This window comes from Convolutriloba macropyga, chromosome 2 (genome assembly GCF_964194025.1).
Source record: "Convolutriloba macropyga chromosome 2, txConMacr16.3, whole genome shotgun sequence".
Taxonomy (NCBI): Eukaryota; Metazoa; Xenacoelomorpha; order Acoela; family Convolutidae; genus Convolutriloba; species Convolutriloba macropyga.
Genome location: NC_134469.1, coordinates 44,193,587 through 44,218,189, shown reverse-complemented (window position 1 = coordinate 44,218,189; position 24,603 = coordinate 44,193,587). Strand labels below are relative to the sequence as shown.

Sequence of the window (24,603 nt, the reverse complement as noted above, 5' to 3'; positions counted from 1 at the left end):
CTTTCTCATTACGAGCCTCAAACTGATTGGCACTAAGGATTTCATTTAGTTCATCCAAGTATATTGTCTGTTTCACAACACGGAAACCACAACCTTTATCCATTGGTACAGCTAGTAGTTTTTGATCGTTCAAAAAGTCAATAACTTTTGTAACCCCTCTATTCATTGGTGTCTCACTTACGTTGTTGGCGTACCATTTGGCGCACGATTCTATTTCTTAAAACTTTTCAACATCAGTATTGTTCTCCCTCAACTCAAACTAATCTGTCTACATCCCCAAGAAAGTGCAGTTCATTAGGTTTGTCTCTGACTGGATGCTTTAATGGATCCGTTAATAGATATCAACCTTAGCGGGTCATGCATTTCAACATACAGGCTGAAAAGAAGGATTTGCAAAGCTGTTAACCGATTGCAATAGTCTGTCTTTGTGCAAAACTATTTCCATTTTGTTGCATATCAAAGGTTCCCTTTATTTGGTAACCAAGACTGAAAAGCATATACAGCAACTGGGACAACATATCTGGTGCATGCGTTCAATTTGTTTTTCAATTGCAACTTGATGTTAGACTACGCTTGATCTGAAAAAGGCTCCCAATGCTTAATTTCATCTGTGCAGGCAATTTACATTCCAGATTGATATTTGTTGTACTATGAGGTCTAAATCACGTTGCGATTTTACGGTTGTAGTAGTTATAGTATAAGACTTAAATTACATTGAAGGGTTTACTTTATATAAGCGTCCTCAAGACATACTCTTTTTAAAGTGTATTTGACTGCTTGGTATTGGGTTGCATGTTGTTTGTTTGCAGCCAGTTCCAATGTTTTCAGTTGCCTCATTCTTTTCGGACTGATTTGTTACGAACCATTTGAGATCATCAGCAAATCCAAACCTGTTTGTTTCAGAAAAGCATTTAGGGATATCATAATAAATAATTGAAATTATTTTTCAAGTCTGGGTCGCTTCTTTGCCCCTACCCCCTAGTGCATACCGAGTTGTCGAACGTTAGCAAATTGTTACGTTTTTGTTGTAATGTTGCAAGTACGCAATAGCATCCTATGAAAACACCCCGCAATTGCAAAGTACTAAGCAGACATGCCGCCTCCACAGAAGATACCAGAGGAAGAACAGACGATACCCATATCTCACTGACACATTTTAGAACCGGACATTGCGTACATTTTAGAACCGGATACTGGGCTCGGCTTTTGTCATCATTCAGCCGTATCTCCGCCGCCGACGCTAAGAACTGTTTTCCTAAATTTGTTCTAAACACGATGGCACTGCACAGAGTAATCCGGCAACCTTGCCTTCTCTCTGAGAATAAAAATGCCTCCTGGTGTCTGTCACCACCCTTATGTCGCCCACCACGTGTGGCTATCATCTAATATACTTATCATCAATATGCATTATTTTCTTAAAATAAGGCAGTTTTATTTTAAGAACGCAGTTTTGTCTAGCAACTTCAACAACAAGAAATTTAAATTTTTCTGGAACTCGCAAAAGAAGTTTGGTTTTCTATACCTTTCAACTTTTGTGAGAACTCTTCAAAGAATATTATGTAAGTACGGCACTTCTAGACAATATAACATTGTATTTACATTTCAGATAATGTGAAAAGGCCCCATGAATACCCCTAGTGTTGCTCTTGTCCTGAGAAGAGGGGACTTAAACCAGCGAACTCTATTCAAGGTGGGGCAAGGGGCGAAGTTACTTTTTAAGTTGCACAATTCCTTGGTCGGCCTGCAAACTAAGGTATTTTGTAACTTACCACCAAAGGATTCTGCAGCAAAGCAGTTTCGAAGGAACGAGTACTATGAATTACCATGGATTAGTAATAGCACGTGCACTGAGTTGTTGAAAGAGGTTGATAGTTATGTGGAGCTGAGTGTAACAAGTAGCGGAAGCTTCAGATATTACTGTGCGCTATCCGAGTCTGGTTATAAGGAGGAAGTATGCAGTGGGTATTTTGTTGTTGACCCGCTGTTGGAATTGCCAGATGGAACCAGTTTACCATTAAATGGAGTTTGCATGCAAACAGTTGTTACAAAGCATCTGGGTAATGTTAAAGACTGGTTATCTCGGCTTCAAGTGAGCAAGGAAACCAATTACAACATGGTGCATTTTACTCCTGTCCAACATTTGGGTGCCTCAAATTCCGCATATTCCATCAAAGACCAGCTCGCTGTTGATCCCAAATACGATACTGCGGATGCAAACGAAGCGTGGAGAAACGTAAAGAGCGTTGTAGATACAATGCGTAACGAGTGGGGTTTGTTTTCTTTGACAGATGTGGTGCTGAATCATACATCTTATGACTCGCCGTGGATTCATGAACATCCAGATGCTGGTTTTAACCTTGCCAATAGCCCTCACTTGAAGCCGGCTTTTGTCCTTGACCGTTTGTTGTGGAAACTCACTTTGGATATCGTAGATGGTAAGTATTTAGAAGATGGGATACCCAGTACCCCCGTCACGAGCGAATCACTGGACAAAATAAGGGCCGCTTTTTTAAATCAAGTGCTTCCGGATTACCAAATTATTGAGTACTTCTTGGCCGATTCTGGAAAATTAGTAACAGAATTTGAAACAAAAATCAGAAATTTGTTGAGTGCACCTGCTAGGCAATCAAGCGACATTTCTGTTCAACTTATTCAAGATCCGAATTATCGACTGTTCGGCTGTACTGTGGACATGGACGCGGCTGTGAGCAAATTTTACTATCAAAGAACGCCCATGATCAAGCCGGCTAACAACCCGCAGCCGATTTATCAACAGATAATTGAGGCTGCAGTTCAAGAGTTTGAAAATCATGTTATTAAGCTGAACACAGAAAAGAAATCAAGAATTGAGGGCTTCCTAAAAGAAGCGGTTGGTAACTGCATAGCAAATGCAGGATACCATTTTTTGGACCCGAATGGTCCTAAATGGACAAAAATTTCAGAGAAAACTCCCATTGTATGGCGTTATTTCACGGAGCATCCCTATCAGACTTTAAGCCCACTGGAAGAGATTGAAGCTATAGAGAATTCCGAAGTATCATGTCATTTCAAAGCATGTAATGGCTGGATAATGGGAGATGATCCCTTGCGAAATTTTGCAGAACCAGGCTCTCTAGTTTATCTGAAAAGAGAATTAATTGTATGGGGTGATTCAGTTAAGCTTCGGTTCGGGAAGTGTAGAGAAGACAGTCCGTACTTGTGGGACAGAATTGAACAATACTGTGCAAAAACTGCTGAAGTATTTGACGGAATCCGCTTAGACAACTGTCACAGCACACCACTTCATGTGGCTGAATTTGCGGTCGATACATGTCGCAGAGTCAAAAGTAATTTCTATGTGATGGCTGAGTTGTTCACAGGAAGAGAGGACATTGACATGATATTTGTAAACAGACTCGGAATTACGTCATTAATTAGAGAGGCTATGAGTGCGTATAATTGTCGTGAGCTTGGGAGACAAATTCACAGGTACGGCGGCAGACCTGTTGGGGCCTTTTATCAAGATTCGTCGAATGTACAAAAACTGCAACCATCTCTGCCACATGCACTCTTCATGGATTATACGCATGACAATCAACCCTCTGCTGTCCAGAAGAGGCACCCCGTTGACCTCCTTGCGAGTGCTGCTGCAGTTGCGATGGGATGTTACGGAACTGGGAGTTCTAGAGGATACGATGATATGGTGCCACATTACATCGACATAGTCAGTGAAACCAGACTTTATCCGAAATGGAATGAGAATGGCAAGTCGGATGACAGTGGTCTAACTGTTGATGCCCAATCAGGAATTATTGCTGGAAAACGGTTGGTGAACGAGTTGCATCAAACTCTTGCCTCTGGCTCTGATAATTGCTTTGATCAAGTGTACGTTGATCAAGTCACAGATGATGTAATAACTGTTACCCGGCATAATTCGCAAACGCATGAAAGCGTAATAGCAGCTATCAGAACGGCTTTTGATCCGTCCGTGGATACCGAAGAGACCCGCCAAAGTCAGTCACACGATGTGAGATGTCTTAACATACCTGGTCAAGTCACTGAAATTATTCTGGAGGCAAGTACAATTTTATCTGATCCGTCATCAATTGGAAAGCTAGATATGAGCAACTTTGAGAAAGATGAGTCAGTTATTAACGGCTTAGATCAATGGGCTGTAAGATGCAAACAGAATATTCAAGTTGCTCAAAGCGAGATGGTTTGTTTTGCTGAAGATACGCCAAAAGTCAGCGCGACTAAACTTAAATTCAAGCACTTTAAACCCGGCAGCATTGTCGTATTTAAAGTTGAGCTGGATTGGCGGGTTGGAGTTAGTTTGAGAAAGCTACATTCGTTGTTATCATCATTTGATCCACCGGTGTGTCCTTTACCAGTGCTTCCATCTGTTGGTGACGAGTTATCGGTCAATGATAATTTGCAGCCTTTTGATTTCTCATCCTTGTCGCTCGTGGATATGAACATTCTCTTGTTCAGATGTGGCGCAGAAGAGCAGTCCACTGGTATGGGTTTGGGACCTTACAACATTCCTGGTTATGGAGATATGAAATACTGTGGGCTCGCTGGGTTGCATTATGTAATGGAGGAAGCGGTTGCCAGTGACGATTTGGGACACCCTTTGTGTGAGAATATCCGAAATGGAAATTGGCTTGTAGACTATTCAATTAATCGTCTCAAATTGCATCAGAACACTCACCAGGTAACAATGAGAGATCAAACTTGACCATTTTTTAAGGCTTTGAGAGGGTGTAGAGTTTGCCTACTATCAGTGCAAATTGTGATTAATTGAACATGCTTTTGAAACTAAGATTCGTTCATTTTGTTACTGTTGTTGATTGAGGTAGTTATTATTTTAATTGTACTACACGAGAATGAAGAGCAAGTAATTACATTTTGGGTGCTAGTCTACAGTAAGAGAGAACTTATCATTTTTCTAAAACCTTTTTCTGGAAAAATCTTTTTAAAAAGTTCAACAGTGACTCCTCGTGCGAATTAGTTCCCCAATATTTGACCTTGACCTTGAGTTCTTATTTGTTAAGGTAGGTGTTTGGCTGGAGTCCGTGATGGAGGAAGTGAAGCAGCTGCCTCGGTACCTGATTCCCTCCTATCTACATTGCATCATTTCATCAATATACACTGCCTGTGTGAGGGAGATCCTGTGCAAAATGGGTTGCTCCAGTGAACCTATTAATTCACTTAAGAGCAAGCTCCTCTTGGGCTCTGTCCAGTTAGTAGGAGTCTGTCGCAGTGCACCATTGGCACCGGTTCTATTGAATAACGAGAAGACGAGCTTCGATTACGTTCAAAAGTTGCAAGGTGACGTTGCTTCATTGTCAGCTGGGCTGCCTCACTTCAGTGAGGGAATTTGGCGAAATTGGGGAAGGGACACTTTCATTGCATTGCGAGGGTTGCTCTTGTTAACCAACCGAAGGAATGAGGCCAAGTACGTTGCTAAATGCTCTCAAACAATTTAGCAACCTTTTAGTCTTCGTTTGCTCCTGTTTTTCTGACTAGAAAAAAACAGTGGTTCAAACATTGTTTCCAAAGGGTCGATAAATATGCAAACCAAATATATCTGTGAGTGAGCTAAACATTTCACGTGGAAACATTGAACATTGAAAAATAACGAGCAATAAATTGTTATTGTCCAAATTTTGGTTATCCATGTAGGTGGTAAACTTACAATAGCCAGCTTGATAGTTGTTTTTTCTTTTTCACCCGTCCGATAATTTTACTGTCGAAAAATAGCAAGTTATCTACAGCAACGTAAATTCTAAATTCTATAAAACAATGCTTATCTATGCATAGATCAAATACTTATTGACTATTTTACCTAGCTCTTTCTTCGACCCGCCTTCATTTCAAAGTTATGCTAAGCATAGTTGTCTAATCAAAAGTGAAATCAGGGCATGCGATGATTCAATCATGATAGCTGAGTGTTGCTGCTTTTTGCAAAAAAATGTATGCTGGTTATTAATTCTTACGGATTTTCTGCCCTCAATTGCGAGAATTTCATCCATTCACAATTTTCAGCAATTGAGCTCAATTGGCGACAGATCACTACGAAAATGAATACATAAATTTTGCGGAATTGGTCTCATTGTATTTTCGACTAAATTATTGTAATATTTGGAGAATCGGAGGTATAAATTGCCAGGCAATAACGTCTCGAGGCAGCTCCATTTTCTCATTAATTAAGTCTCGGACATTAAGAAATAATCTCGTACAAAGTTGTACTCAAAGATCATATGCTTTTATCGAACGTTTCTCTAAGTTTATTTCCCTACTTAGTTGCTCTCCTTGATCTACGTTTCTTGCCCTACTTAGCAACTCTCTCGTACTGACAAAATCTCATTTTAGACTTTCTCTAGTGCTGACAATATTTTCCTGGTTTTGATTTCAAAGCTCATGGTTTTTTCATAACTGAGTTCTGTTTTTTAATTGCTATCGTACGAAGTTTGAAGCAATTCGTGTGTATTTTTTATGGAGAACTTTTGCCTAACCGTTTTCTTGTGGAACATTCTTTCCATTTCACTTCTTCCGTGACTTTGCACGCTTGAAATTCAATCAGTAATGCTAAATCAAAAGCGATTGTAAACTAGCACATTATAAGGGCCTTTTAGCCGAGTGCTAAGTGCTTTATTTTAGGAAGCCGGAGGGCGAGGGTTTGAATACCTCCCTATCGGCAATTTTTCAGCGCCCTGTGAACTAAATTGCCCCGCCTGTCGTTCGAGACCAATTTGCCTGATATTAGTCGGTTTTTATTTCGGATTTTAATCCAACTTTTTATCCGAAACTTGAATCGAGTTATCAAAGAAGATAGATGGGCGAAATTGCTAGTTGTTTTCTCTGAAAGTTTTGAAAAGTGGTATAGAACTCATCTTTGGCATAGTTTTTGCGTGGTCGGATAGTTAGATATTTTTTATAGCTGCGAAGCTGTAAGCTGAGCGTAGCTATATTGCGGTGCTCTTGGTTTTTTTTTGTTTCGTCGTCTGACGCTTCATTTTCGTTTTACATTTGTTCTAGAACATTCTGTCTCGTCACTGCTTAAATGGCTTTTTCGCGCTTGATTTCACGCTTTTTGCGTGACCTAAATTGCGGTTATTCAGAAACAGAATCTGTTCCTAAAACAAATTTGATTGTAAGAAAACAGATTGTATGGTCCGACAGCCGCGTGGTTAAGGCGACTGGCTGTTAACCCGGAGATCGCCGGTTCGAGACTTGACAGTGAAACTTTTTTTGCACCCAAAAACAACCTCCTTTGAAATAAACTTGTAAGTTTTATAGGCGGCGGCGATAACTATTATCAACTCACTTCTGTATCTTTTTCCATCTGTATTTTACGGCACGCAAGTCTATTTCGCAGCTATTCCGGCAATCTGCCGGTTATGTTTTCTATTTGTTAAGCATAGTTCTACTCAAGAATTTTACCCTAGTTGATCAGACTTTTAATCACCGTGTTTTTCTTTTTTGTGTAATTATATATCTTTGGACATTTTCTATTTATACCAAATGACCCACTATTGTACGGAACTATTAATGAATTAAGAGCCATTAACTAATATTTGTTAATATTTTTGGCCCTCATAGCACGATTGTACCCACACGTGCAAACGCTTTTTTGTTAAAACTGAGTAATATGTTTTTCAGTCGTCAATTGTCATATCTTAATGTGTTACTCTTAACACCAAGTAGAATTTAATTTATATTACAAACTGCGAAGGCAGACCTGAATTGCTTGGTTCGAATTTTCCCTGGACGTGTAACTAAATTCAGTTCTGCTATATTAATACATTGGATTTAGAAACATTAGAAACATTGGATTGCATCAAGGAAGAATGTTATTAACTGCAAAGCTTTTAGAGCTAGTTTAAAGCCAGTAAACATCTTCATTTTAAGTGGTAGTAATGTTTTTCAATGTTTATGTTAAATTGAAGATAACACATTTTCTGAGCATAAAATGAAGATACCGTGAACCCCGTTTCCAATGAAGCCCTTTTCAAACATTTTGATTTAGTTTGCTTGAAGTCAGTAATTTATTGTGTTTAGGAACATCATACTGAGCTACGCGGCTACAATGCGGCACGGCCTAATTCCAAATTTATTAGGCGGAGGAAGTGAAGTGGCAAGGTACAATTGCCGTGATGCTTTCTGGTGGTGGCTGAACAGCATCAGACATTACTGCCAATCTTCTGAGTGCTCCGAACCGGACATCCAGGAATTGATGGGTACACGAATTGCCAGAATATACCCTGATGATTTCACACCTTTCCAGCGATTGCCAACAGATCACGTATTCTGCACGTTAGCAGAGATCATTCAAGAGGGTCTGCAACGGCACGCGGAGGGTATCCGATATATTGAGAGAAAATCGGGACCACAAATTGATAGCAATATGTCACAACCTGGCTTCACTGTGGATGTCTATGTAGACGCGGCTACTGGGTTTGTCATCGGCGGCAACAAGTGGAATTGCGGAACCTGGATGGACAAAATGGGCTCAAGTGACCTTGCTGGGAACCGCGGATTCCCAGCAACCCCTCGAGATGGTGCTTCTGTTGAGTTGCAGGGTCTTTGCTTCTCTTGCGTGAAATGGTTGGCTGAATTGAGCAAAAAGCCCATTCTGTTCCCATACGAGGCTGTCAAAATCCAAGACAGATCTTTGTTGACTTTTTCTAATTGGGCCAACAAATTGAAGCACAGCTTCGACTGCCACTTTTTCATCGAGTGCTCGCCAAACGAGAGGTACCATGATCTTGCACTAGTAAACAAAAAGCAAATCTACAGAGATACTTTGGGCTCTCAGAATCCCTGGACTGATTACCAGCTAAGACCCAATTATTCTATTACTTTAGCAGAAGCGGCAGATATGTGCGATCCTGAGAAAGCATGGGAAGCCTTAAATCAGATGGAATTAAATCTGCTCGGTTTCATTGGAATGAAAACCTTAGATCCCAGGTAAGAACTGATACGTTTCATGTTTTAATATTGATAGTGACCAAAATTGAGAACGATTGTATGGGTGTGCTGTTGAGGGCAGCATGGAAAACCTATGGGGGTGAAGTTGTATAATTAATAGCTGCCATTGCAGCGCAAATTCTGTTATTTAGGCGTTTACTAGTCCTTTAAGTGATTAGAGTGGTGAAGCTACTGGGAAGGCCGTAATTCGAAGGTTAAAACGGCATTTGCAATATTTTAATGATTCCATTTTTTGCAATTTTTTGATGAAATTTTTGTTCAATTTCTCGGAAAATTATTTTGTTCAAGTTAATGGATCTATATGAGCTAGTGAAACTATTTAAAGCTTGAAATAGGGATACTGGATAGTCGTTTGACAATGAAATTGTTCTGAAGATATAAATATCACAAATTTTTTTGCAAGATTTTGATAAATTTTGAAATTGTTTATAAAATTTTTGTCCTTTTCTGAGTTTAACGATCATTACTGGCCAACCAAGCTTTGCAATTCTCGCAGATGGGTTACTTGACATAACTTCAGAGACAAAAAACAGTTTTGAACGTTTTCACTGCTAAATATGGATGATTTTAAGTTTTGCAATAATTTGCAAATTTTTAAAATCAGGTTTTTTATATTGATTTATTTCGTAACAATGCTAGAAAACTGAAAATTGCAGAGTCGGATCAAAGAGTGGTAGCTAAAGTCAGCCTCACTAAACCGTGGCTAGCTACTGTTGAAGTCAACTGAGTTTAAAGTCTTGCAGATATTTTAAATGACAGAACTCGGGAAACGAAAAAGGGTACTTAGCATTTTTTTTAGCGAAATATAGAAACTTTAAATTTTGCACTTCTTTTTGCCGCATTTGTCATATTTCTCGAGTTTATCTACCTTTCGTGGATATTAAATCTCTTTAAGCGCTTGTGCATGAGTTTGAGCATACAGGGCAAAAAATAAGTTATAATTTTTTCGGAATGATTTTCTTTGTTTAGTTTGATTATTTTAGTTTCTCAACTTTTGAGATTCTTATTGGCTTGTATTGTTCAATTGATCTGCTGGTCAGGTACATTAGTTCTGTTTTCCATTCAACTCTTTGGACTATATTTCGGCACTTGTCTATTTTCATTATTATTATTATTATTATTGGTTTAAGCACTACCTACATACTAAAAAGTGCTGTACAATTAAAATAACTTCTTAGAACAAAAAAGTTTTAAACTTCTTTCTAAAGGCGGTTTTGTTTGGTAAAAGTTTTTTTTCAAAAGGAAGTTGATATCATTCGTGAGGGACTGCAATTTGAATGATCTTTTCCCGAAAGCTGTCTTCAAAGTTGGAGTTTGAAAGTTGTAAATATATTGAGATCTTGTCACTTTGCCATTTCGAGATACAAGAGAGTTGAAATAGTCTATAACCTTCTGCGGATGGTGAACCAGACGATGACCTATCAGAATTTTAAAAAGAATGCGTTTTCGTACTGATAATCAATGCAACTGCTTAATGAAATCCGAATTCGGTGTGCCAGGTGATAGTCTAAAAATTAATCTGCATGCACAGTTCATTATCGGTTGTAATCTTTGAAGGAGAAAGTCTGGCAACCCATAATAAAGCGAATTACAATAATCAAGCCTAGTGAGAATTAGAACTCTCACTAATTCAATTAATGAATCTTTCGGAATGGAGTCTCTGATGGAAAAGACTACTAAGAAAGAGTAACAACATGTGCACACTGAACTAACTTGTCTGGAAAGAGAAAGTTTATCATCTAAAGCAGAACCCAAAAACTTCACATTATCCGAAAATTTAGAATCCATTGGCCTTTGAATACCTTTGAATATCATAGACCATCAAGCTCTTCCGCGCGATATTCATAAATTCTGTTTTCTTTGTTTAGTCGAAGTTTTGCACCATTGAACCATTTTTGCATCGAATATTGAATCGAAAACTCTTGAGTCACATTGTCGTTGTAGACAAAATAAACAAACTTGTCATCAGCATAAAAATGATAATTTACCTTGAGCTCTACAAATATTAGCTCTAATGGTAACAGATAGCCAGTAAAAAGAAGAGGGCCTAAAACAGAACCTGGCGGAACACCCGTTTCAACTTATTGCATTGAAGAAAAAGTGTCACCAATTAAAACATTTTGTGATTTGCCACCAAGGTAGCTCGTGATAAAGCTGAGAACACGATGCCCAAGTCCTAGACAATTTTGAAGAACTGACAGAAGTATATCATGGTCAATTGTATCAAATGCGGCTGATAAATCAAGGCCAATGTAAAGCCTGCTTTTTCTCAATTCTGAATCTAGCAAAATGTCATTGTTTACTATCAGGAGTGCTGTTTCAGTTGAAAAGAACTTTCTATAAGAACTTCGAAATTTGCATATAATATTGTTATCTTCAAGATGATCTCTAGTTGATGCAACACAGCTCTTTCTAATAATTTTGAGATAAAGCTTAGGTTTGATTTTGGACGATAATCAAGATTATTTTTTGATGTATGGTTTTACAACAGCTGTTTTTAGAGCATGGCACCAGGGTCCTAGGGACCTCATGCAAGATTTGATGATAAGTTGTCGCATATTTTCTAGATTTAATGGAATGGTGATCAATATTTTAATGATTCCAGCTTTTGCAATTTTTTGATGAAATTTTTTTTTCAATTTCTCGGAAAATTATTTTGTTCAATTTAATGGATCTATATGAGCTAGTAAAACTATTTAAAGCTTGAAATAGGGATACTGGATAGTCGTTTGACAATGAAATTGTTCTGAAGATATAAATATCACAAATTTTTTTGCAAGATTTTGATAAATTTTGAAATTGTTTATAAAATTTTTGTCCTTTTCTGAGTTTAACGATCATTACTGGCCAACCAAGCTTTTCAATTCTTGCAGATGGGTTACTTGACATAACTCCAGAGACAAAAATTAGTTTTGAAATTTTTCACTGCTAAATCTGGATGATTTTAAGTTTTGCAATAATTTGCAAATTTTTAAAATCAGGTTTTTTATATTGATTTATTTCGTAACAATGCTAGAAAACTGAAAATTGCCAAGTCGAATCAAAGAGTGGTAGCTAAAGTCAGCCTCACTAAACCGTGGCTAGCTACTGTTGAAGCCAACTGCTCGCCGGTCTTTTGAGAGCACTTCGCGCGACATTAGTCGGTTATGTTTTCGTCATTCTTCGTTTTCTGTTGGACCAGTCCAAAATTGATCTTTGTAAAAGTTGAGAAAGGTCTTTTGCAAGGCGTATTTTTTTTACCACTTTAAGAGCTCTATGTTTTGGTACTCCAAACATAAACACGCAAATTGTTGTAATTTTTACATTTTTTCAAGTTTCTGGAAAATTTCTCCCATTTGTTTCCTAGCCCTAGGTGTCAAGGAACCCCCTCTAGGGTTTAAAAAGAGGTTACCGCATAGTTGATAGTGGCAATCGAATGGTTTGCACCATTTTATTTGGCAATCTTTTGATAAAACTTTTTAAGTTTTTCGACAGTCATTATTTAAGTTTTTCAGTCCCAGGGCCAGGGCACATCCTATAGGGTTTGATATTAAGTCACTCAAAAATTTTTTTGTACATAGAAAGATTTTCAACCTTTTAATATCACAAACTTTAGCAATTTTTTGATAAACTGTTATTTTTTCAAATTTTTGAAAAGTTTTGTCATTTTTTAGGTTTCTCTAGCCTCAAGGGCCAAGGATCCTTCTCTAGAGATTGATAATAGATTACTGGTTAGTTCATGGTAGTAATGGAATGTTTTTCGAAATTTTAATATCCTAATATTTCGAGTTTTAGCAGTTTTTTAAAACTGCATTTAATTTTCTTACAATTTAGTATGTTTTCTTCCGTGATCAGAGAACTTCCTTTAGGGTTTGCTAGTATTTTACTGAATAGCTTCTAGTGGCAACGAAATTGTTCCCAAATGTTTTTATTCGCGAATTTGAGCATTTTTAAAAATGTCAAGTTTTTTCAATTTTTTTTGTGTTTTTCCGTCACAGAGACCCAGGAACCTCATTCAGATTTTGAAGATCAGTTAATGAATAGTTCCTTGAGGTAATGGAATGGTTATCAATATTTAATAAAACAAGTTGTAGTAATTTTTAGATAATATTTGTTCAGTTTATCTGAAAATTATTATGTTCCAAGTTCATGGATCTTTTTGAGCCAGTGAAACTATTTCAGGCTTCAAATAGGGATACTGGATAGTCTTTGAAGACAATAAAATGTTTCTGAGGATATTAGTATCACAAATTTTAGCATGTAAAAATTTGCAATTTCTTGAAGATTTTTTGAATTGTTGTCGTTTTCTGAGTTTAAAGTCTTGCAGATATTTTAAATGACAGAACTCGGGAAACGAAAAAGGGTACTTAGCATTTTTTTTAGCGAAATATAGAAACTTTAAATTTTGCACTTCTTTTTGCCGCATTTGTCATATTTCTCGAGTTTTTCTACCTTTCGTGGATAATAAATCTCTTTCAGCGCTTGTGCATGAGTTTGAGCCCACAGGGCAAAAAATAAGTTATAATTTTTTCGGAATGATTTTCTTTGTTTAGTCTGATTATTTTATTTTCTCAACTTTTGAGATTCTTATTGGCTGGTATTGTTCAATTAATCTGCTGGTCAGGTACATTAGTTCTGTTTTCCATTCAATTCTTTGGACTATATTTCGGCACTTGTCCTTTATTATTATTATTATTATTATTATTATTATTATTATTATTATTTTTATTATTATTATTATTATTATTATTATTATTATTATTATTATTATTATTATTATTATTATTATTATTATTATTATTATTATTATTATTATTATTATTATTATTATTATTGGTTTAAGCACTACCTACATACTCAAAGTGCTGTACAATTAAAATTAACTTCTTAGAACAAAAAAGTTTTAAGCTTCTTTCTAAAGGCGGTTTTGTTTGGTAAAAGTTTTTTTTTCAAAAAGAAGTTGATATCATTCGTGAGGGACTGCAAACTGAATGATCTTTTTCCGAAAGCTGTCTTCAAAGTTGGAGTTTGAAAGTTGTAAATATATTGAGATCTTGTCACTTTGCCATTTCGAGATACCAGAGAGTTAAAATTGTCTATAACCCTCTGCGTATGGTGAACCAGACGATGACCCATCAGAATTTTAAAAAGAATGCGTTTTCGTAAAGATAATCAATGCAACTGCTTAATGAAATCCGAAGTCGGTGTGCCAGGTGATAGTCTAAAAATTAATCTGCATACACAGTTCATTATCGGTTGTAATCTTTGATGGTGAAAGCCTGGCAACCCATAAAGCGAATTACAATAATCAAGCCTAGTGAGAATTAGAACTCACTAAATCAATTTATGAATCTTTCGGAATGGAGTCTCTGATGGAATAGACTACTAAGAAAGAGTAACAACATGTGCACACTGAACTAACTTGTCTGTAAAGAGAAAGTTTATCATCTAAAGCAGAACCCAAAAACTTCACATTATCCGAAAATTTAGAATCCATTGGCCTTTGAATATCATAGACCATCAAGCTCTTCCACGCGATATTCATAAATTCTGTTTTCTTTGTTTAGTCGAAGTTTTGCACCATTAAACCATTTTTGCATCGAATATTGAATCGAAAACTCTGAGTCACATTGTCGTTGTAGACAAAATTAACAAACGTGTCATCAGCATAAAAATGATGATTCACGTTGAGCTCTACAGATATAAGGTCTAATGGTAACAGATAGCCAGTAAAAGAAGAGGGCCTAAAACAGAACCTGGCGGAACACCCGTTTCAACTGATTGCATTGAAGAAAGTGTCACCAATTAAAACATTTTGTGATTTGCCACCAAGGTAGCGGCTGATAAAGCTGAGAACACGATGCCCAATTCCGAGACAATTTTCAAGAATTGACAGAAGTATATCATGGTCAATTGTATCGAATGCGGCTGATAAATCAAGGCCAATGTAAAGCCTGCTTTTTCTCAATTCTGAATCTAGCAAAGTTTCATTGGTTACTATCAGGAGTGCTGTTTCAGTTGAAAAGAACTTTCTAAAAGCACTTCGAAGTTTGAATAACATATTGTTATCTTCAAGATGATCTCTTCTTGATGCAACACAGCTCTTTCTAAGAGTTTTGAGATAAAGCTTAGATTTGATATTGGACGATAATTCGCTAAGTCTTGACAATCAAGATTATAATTTTTGATGTATGGTTTTACAACAGCTGTTTTTAGAGCCACTGGAATTTATAAGGTTCAACTGCATGGATAGATAAGAATCAGGAAATTATTTCACAAAACGTGTTGTCGAGCGGAGACGTACTGCTAGAGGGTTCAGAGACTAATTATTCAAGTCGTTAATGGATAATTGCCTAAGAAGACTCATTGTGTTCCTTCTTATGCATTGGTTTTCATGAGACCTGATGGAATCAATTGACGCAACAATATTTTCAATCTTGGCTTGGAAGAAGTTGTTGAATTCGGAGGCTAGCACTAGTTTGCTTTCATGTCTTGGCAACTGACGTTCTTCTTTGCTTAAGAGATTTCAATAAAGCAAACTTCTGACGGGTAGACTCATTCTTCAGTGTATTTTTGATATAAGTGGCACGCTTTTGAAGAAACTTTTGAAAATATGTTTTCGTCTTTATTTCAAAGACGGATTTTAAGTCAATGTTCGTTTTTTCGAAAAGCACGCTCTGATTTTCTTTTCTTCCTCTTCAGATTCAACAATTCGTCGTCAAAAAGCGGACATCTCTGAGTTGTCAGAGTCTTAGTTTTACGCGGAAGAAGAGTCCTAGATTGTTTCCTCTGCTGCTAGATAATTCCAAGCACTGTCAACATCTGCCGGAAGATTTTCCTTCAAAAAATTGAAGAGCTTACATAAATATCAGGGTTGAACTTTTTCCAATTTCGGGAAACAATTTGTTGCGTAGGCTTAGTTACAAAGAAATTGTTCAACGAGAAACAATTTACAGAATGATCTGACGTTGCGAGGAATGAATTTGTTGTAACTTCCTTGTACATATTTTTGGAGGATATTACATGATCAAGAAGCCCTCCTTTTTTATGAGTTTCGCGTTTTACTTGCTGAACTAAACTGAAGTCTTCCATAAATAAATTCCATCATTCTTGACGCATAATTGGTTGTCGTCAGATATATTCAGATCACCTAGCAGAAGATTTCTGTCGTAAAGCAACATTTTCTCCTCAAAGGAATGGGTGAAGATTTCAATAAAATTTTTGACATTACCTCCAGGAGTTCGATAAACAGCAGTTAATAGTAAAGTTATTCCTTCAGGTCTAAGTATCATTAAACAGCACTCAAAGTATTCAGAAGAAAATACTTCAAAACTTTACAATAGAAGGTCAGATCTGTAAAATGCAGATTACTCCACCTCTTTTATTGAGTCGTGGTGCATTATAAAACTTAAATCCGCGTGGACATTGCTGGAGTAAGAGGTTGTCATCCGATGTATTACTAATCCAAGATTCCCCACATACTCCAATATGAATATCGTTTATTTCAAGAATGGCACTTAATTCTTTTGTCTTGTTCCGAACTAAACCCGCATTGTGTAAGAAAGAATTGAGCTGAGTATTTTTGAAAATAAGGAGCTCATTCACGTGCAGTATTGTTTAGATGAAATCTTGAAACTGTAACGTTTTAGGGCCAGAAATTGGATGATTCAACTTTTTCCATCACCGACACTGGAAGGCTTTAATAGCTGACTCTGCTTTAGAAATCTGACGGATGTGGAGAAGATCTACATCGTTTGTAGCACAGTACTGTTCCATCTCTGTTGTGGTTATATGCTGACTTAATCTTCCCACATAGATATGCCGTCGCCTAGGAGGTTTATTGACACCTGATAATATCGAGGAACTCGTGTTTGTTCCCGTCTTTACTTCCTTAGAACGCTTTAGTTTTCTTTGGTTAGGTTCCAAAACGATTTCTTAGCTTTTCTTTTTCTGCTGCCCGAAATGCCTTGAGAGCTTGAAGAGCTGTCAATTCTATTTCTGTTAAATCTAGTTTTAGCGGCATTCAGGAATGGAAAATTTGGTTTTCTAAGCAACGACACTTCATTTCGAAGCAGAGCAACATCGCGGATTAGTGAGTCGACGCATTCTATTTTCTCCATAGCTGATATTCTGTTGAGGGCTGATATATCAGCAGCAAAGGTTGGCAAGCATGTTTTACACGACCAGAAAATCATTCCTGGTAAATTTGAACAGCTCGTGATTCCCAAGCAAGCATGAACGTATACATTTTTGCCCTTAGCACAATTCGCAGTTGTTACTGGATAACATCGCTGCATACAAATATCGCATTTTGGCTCAGGGGGCAGTGGTGGTGCCATTTTCAATTTGGATTAAATACGGGAATCAGTGGGATGGAGGGAAAAGCCCGCTAAGGGTCTGGGAAATTATTCAGTCAAACAGACGCGGAGAACTCACACCAAATGCTTCCACGTTGTAAGCAAATGAATAATTGTCCTGCTATGTTTTTTAGTTTAACCTCTGATAACGTCATTTGAAGCCCCCTTAGTGAATTTGGCTCCCCTCATTGAAGCAATTTCGTTCGAGAGCTAATGTTCTGACTTAAGTTGAGTCTGTTATTTCAATAATGATGTATGGCGACTAAAATAACAAGTGTTTTTGAACAATTTTTTAAGATTTTTTGAGGCAAAGATAATTTATGACAGCAACTCACCTACTCTATTCATTTTCTTTATTAATAGACGCGAAGCGATAGCGGATATTATTGGGGACATCGTGGTTTTTTTTAATTCGTCGTCTCCATCGATGATTCTTACGACCTGACTTCTTGGAATTGACTTTTCAATGACTTAATGACTTCAGTGACTTCCACTGCTTGGCAGTTAAAATTTGTGTACGTGACGTCTTTTCTGCTTTTAGGTCAATTGCTTGACTTACCTCGCTCAAAAAATGACTTCTGAACTAACTTGTGGAACTTTAAATTTTACGAACATTTACTAGTTAAAGATCAATAGTGTGCACCTAAGTAGTACCAAACTTATATGCCCTAATTCTTGAGTATTAGTTTTGAGTTTTCGATTTTGAATATCAATTTTGGAAAAGCGCTTTTAGGGCTTTTTCCTTATGGACCTTATAGACTGTCACAAAATTGACAGTCCGAATCTAACCCAAAAAGTCTAGTGGTCTATTAAAGGACTGGTCGATCTTTCTATCTTATTTCTTTAGTTGTTCCAATTCATGAAAGGCCACAAGCGTCTATCGCGGCTATTTTCCGGCAATCTGCCGGCTATGTTAATACTGAGTTTATACTGTTTGATCAGTAATATTTTTGCACAACGCTTTGAGCTCCTCTAGGGCAACGTATGAAGCAGTTAATGTGGGTACTTCTTTGTGAAAAAATTTGCTTTACCATTTTGACTTCTCAAGTGTCTCTATCGCCGTTTATTTCCTGATTTTTGCGTGTTCTAACTTCCTCTCCTGTTCATAATTTTGAGCAGGTGGACGTGGGGTGCAATAGAATTGAGCGCCAATCAGTCGTTCGGAAAAAATTCGTCGGAGCTGAGTCGGTTATGTTCCTGATGTTTTTTCCTTTAATTATTTAATTATTGAAATCATGATTTTTATGCGCTTTGTTTTATCGGTTTTTTCTTCTGGCCCTTTAACTTATGGTTCTCAAGAACGAGATAAACATGAAAAGCCTGAAGGACATTGAGTAACTGTGCAGTTCTCTTAGACCTGTACGCCTAACTAGTGGCTAAGTATTCACTGCAAAGTTTTATATTCGATCCACTGAGACAAATAAATGGTGTAAAGGGCAGATTCTTTAAAGAATTTGAACTCGCCCTCCCCCTCGCTCACAACACCCTCTTCCCCATCGCTCACCCCCCCCCCCCCCCCCCCTACCCCCCACACTCAACCTACCCCCCTCACTAACACCAATCCTTTCGCCCCGCCCCCTTCATCAGACTCCACCCCTAGCTCCGAACGCTAAATACCCTCTGTTTTCGAACGTTGACTTCTATTTTCGGGTCTTTCCCAGTATAGCCCCCCCAGCTTAGTGGTCAGATAACCTATGGCCCCCCCCCCCCATCATAGTAATTATACCATAATGGGGGGTCTTTATTTTCATGGGGGGCTATAATGGGAAAGACCTGGAATTTCTTTGGGTCTTTCCCATTATAGCCCCCCCCCGTTTAGTGGTCAGATAATCTATAACCCCCCCCCCCACAGTTATGGTAAATATACAATAATTGGGGGCTATAATGGGAAAGACCCATTTGTTAAACAGTAGCTTGGCTTCTAGAATATAGTAAGTATGAACTGCTGATATCCAAGACCTTAAAATTTTTGGTCCATAACAGTCCCTGCTTCCTGTTAGAACAACAGACTCCTCCAAACCTACATACCTAATAAGCACCATACGGTTGAGTAGTCTCTAAGCGTGCAATTCACTAACACTGTTTAGAAGTCGTAAGTTCAGTGTGAAGAGCATTTTTAGAGTTTGACCCCCTCCTTACTTAACCCCCTCCCCCCAACAAGCACACAATCCCAACCCCGCTGCACCTCATTCCACTCGTAATCCAACACGGCTAAATCCCCCGCGGGTTAGTCAGATATGTTTGATGCTTAGAGAAAATAGACTGGCGTTCCCCTTTTCACCGATCCAATCAGAATCACCGAGTTTACCTGTCAGTATGATCAACAGTGGCTATTTTTTGGCAATCGGCCGCTCTCAGGATTGATGTGGTTTTGCGTGAAATAAATGGCTATGTTTCGAAATTTCATACCTGAACTCAATTTCGTGTGCTAATTGGTAACACTGCTGCAAATAGTCAAATGACATTTGTACCAAACTTAATTTAGTTTAATTACTCGGCTAAGTTGAAATATCATAGTTAATTGCTCCCAAACGAAGTTTGTAGCAATTATATTAGTCCAGTGTTCTTTCAGATCACTATTCTCCAAGTATGCGATTCACAGAAAATGTTTTAGAGGCTTATGCTCATGGTGTGAAGGGCGGTTCTTAAGAGTTTGACGCCCGCCCTTCACCCCGCCCTGCAACCTCCACCACTGCACATCGTTCAGGCCGTGCAGCTAGAGCCCCCGCCCCCATCAATGCCCCCGGTGCACCCCCGCTGCGCTTACCTCACGCCCCTTCCATTAAGCTAAAGCAAGCCGCATTAAACCGTAGCTTAGTACGGACGAAGCCAGTCGGTCATTTGAGAACAATTCGCCCGACATTAGTTGGTTCTTTCTTTTTAGTAGCCGCGAAGGGATAGCGGCTATTATTGGGGACATCGTGGTTTTTCACAATTCAAAGAATATGAATTGTATTGGGGCGCTGTCTTTTTTTTAAGATCTGTTCACATATTATCACGATTTTTGGAGTCAAATCGGAGTAGTGATTTTGGTCACGCCGAAACAGGAAGTAAAAGCGAGTGGGTTTGCGGCGTGGATTTTTTTCACTCTAATTTGAGGAAACGGTGTTTAAACAAAAATTCGTTCTCTCGCTTGTGGTTTTTTGTTTACATGCGGCGATTTCACTTGGTGATTTTTTGCTGTTTTTCAATTTTTTTCTAAATGGTCTTCCCAATCGATGCATAGTTCATTCTGGGCCTAGTTTTTTTGTTTTAATTAAACTTCCATTTCTCGCTAGTGTTTTTTGTTCATATGCGGCATTTTGGCATTGATTTTCTGTTTTATTTTTAGTTTTTCTGATCTGATTTTTTTAGAAATGGTTTTCCCATTTCACTCATAATCCGTTCTAGCTCTAGTTTTTGTTTAGTCAATGAAAATTCTTTGAATTGTACGTCAAGACTTGTCCTGCTATGATTCTTGCGACCATTGACTTTTTCAATTTCAGTGGCTTCTACTGCTTTGCAGTTAAAAATTGTGTACGTGACCTCATTTGTTCTGCTTTTCGGTCAATTGCGTGACTTACCTCACTCAAAAAATTGACTTGTGAACTCATTTAATGAACTTTAATTTATCTGATAATCTACTAGTCAAAGGTCAATAGTGTGGATCTAAGTAGTGGCAAACGTATATGCCCTAATTCTTCAGTATTAGTCTTGAGTTTTTGATTTCGAATATTTATTTTGAGAAAGCTCTATTAGGGCTTCTTCCTTATAGAGCGTGTGTCTAATAAGAATGACAATTCGAATCTAACCCAAGAAGTCTAGTGGTCTGTTCAGGTGTGGTAGTTCAATCTATCTATCTTATTTCTTTAGTTGTTTCAAATCCATGAAGGTCAAGCGTCTATCGCGGCCCTTTTCCGGTAATCTGCCGGCTGTTTTTAGTTTTAAAACGAAAAAGACTTCACGTCAAAAAGCGAGGCATTTAACATGAGTTTTTAGGAGTACGGTAACATATACACTGATCACGCGAAAGTACGCCGAAAGATCAAGAAATTATTCGAAAGAAACTAACCAAAAATAGAAATAAAAGGCGCTTTTGCTCTGGAAACGTATTTGTGGGCCATCGACAACATGTTAAAAATTACTATGATTGCAACATAACTACGAGCAGAAAATGAGCCAATTGGGCGAAGAGACTGTTAAAACTGGTTAGCTCTATGCATTCTTCTTTCGCAGAAACTATTCAATTAAAGTCTTTATGTTAACGCAGCGCATGAACAATTTCTCTACTGAAATATGATATTCATCGGGTGCTGCAGATTAGAAGACTTGATGCTTTAAAACCTAAAAATTTCTTTCACTTTTGAAATTCACTATGCTTTGGCTATGCTTTCTTTTTCATGCATTTTTTTACACTGAATTACGCGCGTGACCTTGTTTTCTCACGTATTGCAGAGTTTTGTGTTCATTTGCCTGAATTGTTGTTTGGTCACACGTACATCTCTCGCAAATCGGGTTTTGCGAACTTTAATTAGAGGAGGTTGAGGTCAATTGTGGATATCTTCACTTAATTGAATGTTATTTAAACGCAGATTGACAGTACATTGTATTTAATAGCCTTGAAGCGATAGCTGAGGCTATTATTGGCCTTATCTTGGTTTTTTGCCATTCAAAGAATTTGAATTGTTTTGGGGGCTGTCTTTTTTACGACTCGAAGAGGAGTATTGGAGAAGTCCTTTTTTTCAATCAATTTTATTGGAGTGTATTTTGAAGCGGGAAATGAAACAAAATGAAGAGTGGAGCCAAAAGAGAGTGGTTTTTTGTTCATAGCGCTGTTTTCTAGTGAGCTCTAAAAGTAGAGTGAGAAAACGGTGTTGAACGAAAATTCGCTTTCTCGCTAGTGGTTTTTTGCTCTTATACGACAATTTAACTTTGATTTTTTACTGTTTTTTCAATTTTTTATATTGATTTTTTCTAAATGGTTTTCGCAATCCATTCATAGCTCATTCTAGGCCTACTTTTTTGTTTGAACCAAATTTTTTTCTTCTCCCTAGTGGTTTTTTGTTCATATGTGGCTTTTTGACATTGATTTCCTGTTTTTATATTGTTTTTTGATCTGATTTTATACGAAACAGTTTTTCCATTTCACTCATAGTCCGTTCTACTTGTACGTCAGGACTTGTCCTGCTGTTTTAGCAATTTCACTCTGATTTTTACTGTTTTTTCGATTTTTTGGATCGGATTTTTTTCTAAATGGTTTTCCCAATCCATTCATAGTCCGTTCAAGGTCTAGTTTTCTGTTTAGTCAATGAAAGTTCTTTGTATTGTACGTCAGGACTTGTCCTGCTATGTTGTTTTATTTCGTCAAGATTTTTGTTTCGACCATATGACGTCACAATCACTTCATATCTGCTTTTTGTTCTTTCGTTTGTGCAATTTCAGCTGAATTGCGTGCATGACGTCATTTTTCACTCTTAGTGGAGCGAGTTTTCTTTTTCATTCGCGTGATTAAGTTTTTGTTCACACGTGACTTACTTCACTCTCAAAAAAGGCTTCCTCACTCTGAAATTGACATTTCTTTAACTCAAAGAGATAAGTTCAAATGAATGTATATATCACTCTAATTGAAGGTTATTTGAGAGCAGCTAATAGTAACAGCAATGTTTTACAAATTTTGTTTTAATCTGTCTTTTTACTTCTTTGAAACTGTAGATCTACGAAGCTATTGCGGCTATTTTCTGGCAATCTGCCAGCTATTTTTTAAAATTTCTCTTATGCAAATATTTAGGTCGCTTTCTATTTTTTATTTTGAGACTAAAGGTCTATAAAGGTATCGCAGCAATTTTTTGGGAACCAGCTATGTTTGCTAGTGTTGATTGTTCTGACTTATTTAAGTGACTGGAAGTACAACGGAGTATATGACAACGATAGAGATGATGCCAATTATGACCTCGCCAAGGGTTTCAACTACCACAATGGCCCTGAATGGGTGTGGGTTAGCGGCTTCTTCTACCGTGCCAAATTGGCATGCAGTCAACGTTTAAATCGTGACCGGAAGAGCACCGCACAGCTTATCGGCAGACATCTATCTAGGATTTCAGAACACATTGACAATTCCTCGTGGAGGGGTGTGACAGAACTGACCAATGGCAATGGGGCGCTTTGTCCTTTTAGCAGTCCCACCCAAGCTTGGTCTTTCGCAACTGCCTTGGAACTGATCCACGATGTGGACAATTGCCACTAACTACTTTTATTTTGGTTCTCTAATCTCCCTGCACCATTAAAACGTGACTAATATCAGTTAATGTAATATACATACAGAGTAGAGTTTGGTTCATTTACCCTAAATTTTTATACAGAATTTGTATTTCTATTCCAAATTGACTATTACAATCGAATTTTAACTCCAAGTACATGAAAAAGAAATTAAATTTTAAGAATCATTGAACTTGATTTGAGCTTGGGGATTCTTGCCCTTATTTAAAAAAAATCACATTACGTTGCCAATAGTACATTTTGTTATTTTCGGACCTTTCGCGAGCAACAGTGACAATACATCACCTATTTACTCCAACCCTCCAAATTTAGGGGTGTTAGGAACTTTATGGTAGTCCTACTTTTTTGCGCGTTCAATTTTGGCCAACGGATATCTTTTTCGGAGAGATATAAGAGTGGTCATTATAAAGCTCTTGAAAAACTGAGTTAAGAGACATTTTCAAGGTTCTGATTTCTCAAAAGATCCAGTATCAAATTAACCAAAAATTTTCACTGTTCTCTCCTTTTCACGTTTCAAATAGGCTTATCAGGAAATAAATTAGTAAAATTTTATGAAAATTATTAATTGCTGCCGAACGAAGTTTGACGCAATTATTATAAACGTATTTTAAGGCAAAAGTTAAATTATTAAGGCAAAAGTTTTGCTGGACCTTTTTATTTATGGCTTTTGTTAGTCGGAGTTTTTTTGCGCCCATATAAACGTATCAACGTATCTAGGCTTCAGGCCCCTCTGTATTGAATTCCCCCTGTCGTTTTGGAGCAATATGTCCGACGTTAGTCTAATTATGTTTGAGATTTAATGATTTGCCACACGATCACTTCACTAGTAGATGGATTATTTGCTTCAACCATCTACATTTATTTGTAGGCTTTTTGTTGATTGATATCTTTTCCGGAGAGATACAAGAAGGGGTACCAATCAAAAGCTCGCGAAAAATTGAATCGAACCTTCAGAAGAATTCTGGTTACATTGAGGCTAAAAGTCCTCAGGTATGAACCCGCAAAATGCGGAGACAAGAACCGGTAAAAGAAATGGACA

The 24,603-nt window shown here is 37.5% G+C and overlaps 2 protein-coding genes across 3 annotated transcripts in view; one reads left to right on the top strand and one right to left on the bottom strand.

Annotated features, from left to right (window-relative positions):
• The window catches only part of LOC142358690 (V-type proton ATPase subunit H-like), a 462,227-nt gene that overhangs the window by 153,484 nt on the left and 284,140 nt on the right, over positions 1-24,603 (bottom strand). The window lies entirely within an intron of this gene.
• On the top strand, positions 1,611-23,686 carry LOC142358687 (glycogen debranching enzyme-like). Its single transcript, XM_075410203.1, has 4 exons — positions 1,611-4,693; positions 5,034-5,437; positions 8,044-8,952; positions 23,184-23,686. Exons 1-4 carry the CDS (start codon positions 1,625-1,627, stop codon positions 23,530-23,532), a joined length of 4,731 nt encoding a protein of 1,576 aa, XP_075266318.1. The 5' UTR covers positions 1,611-1,624; the 3' UTR covers positions 23,533-23,686.

Excerpts from the sequence above, each read along its gene's own strand:
- LOC142358687 (XM_075410203.1), top strand. The coding sequence starts at position 1,625 with ATGAATACCCCTAGTGTTGCTCTTGTCCTGAGAAGAGGGGACTTAAAC. Across the intron at positions 5,438-8,043 it reads AACCGAAGGAATGAGGCCAA|GAACATCATACTGAGCTACG; the intron begins GTACGTTGCTAA and ends TATTGTGTTTAG. Across the intron at positions 8,953-23,183 it reads ATGAAAACCTTAGATCCCAG|TGACTGGAAGTACAACGGAG; the intron begins GTAAGAACTGAT and ends GACTTATTTAAG.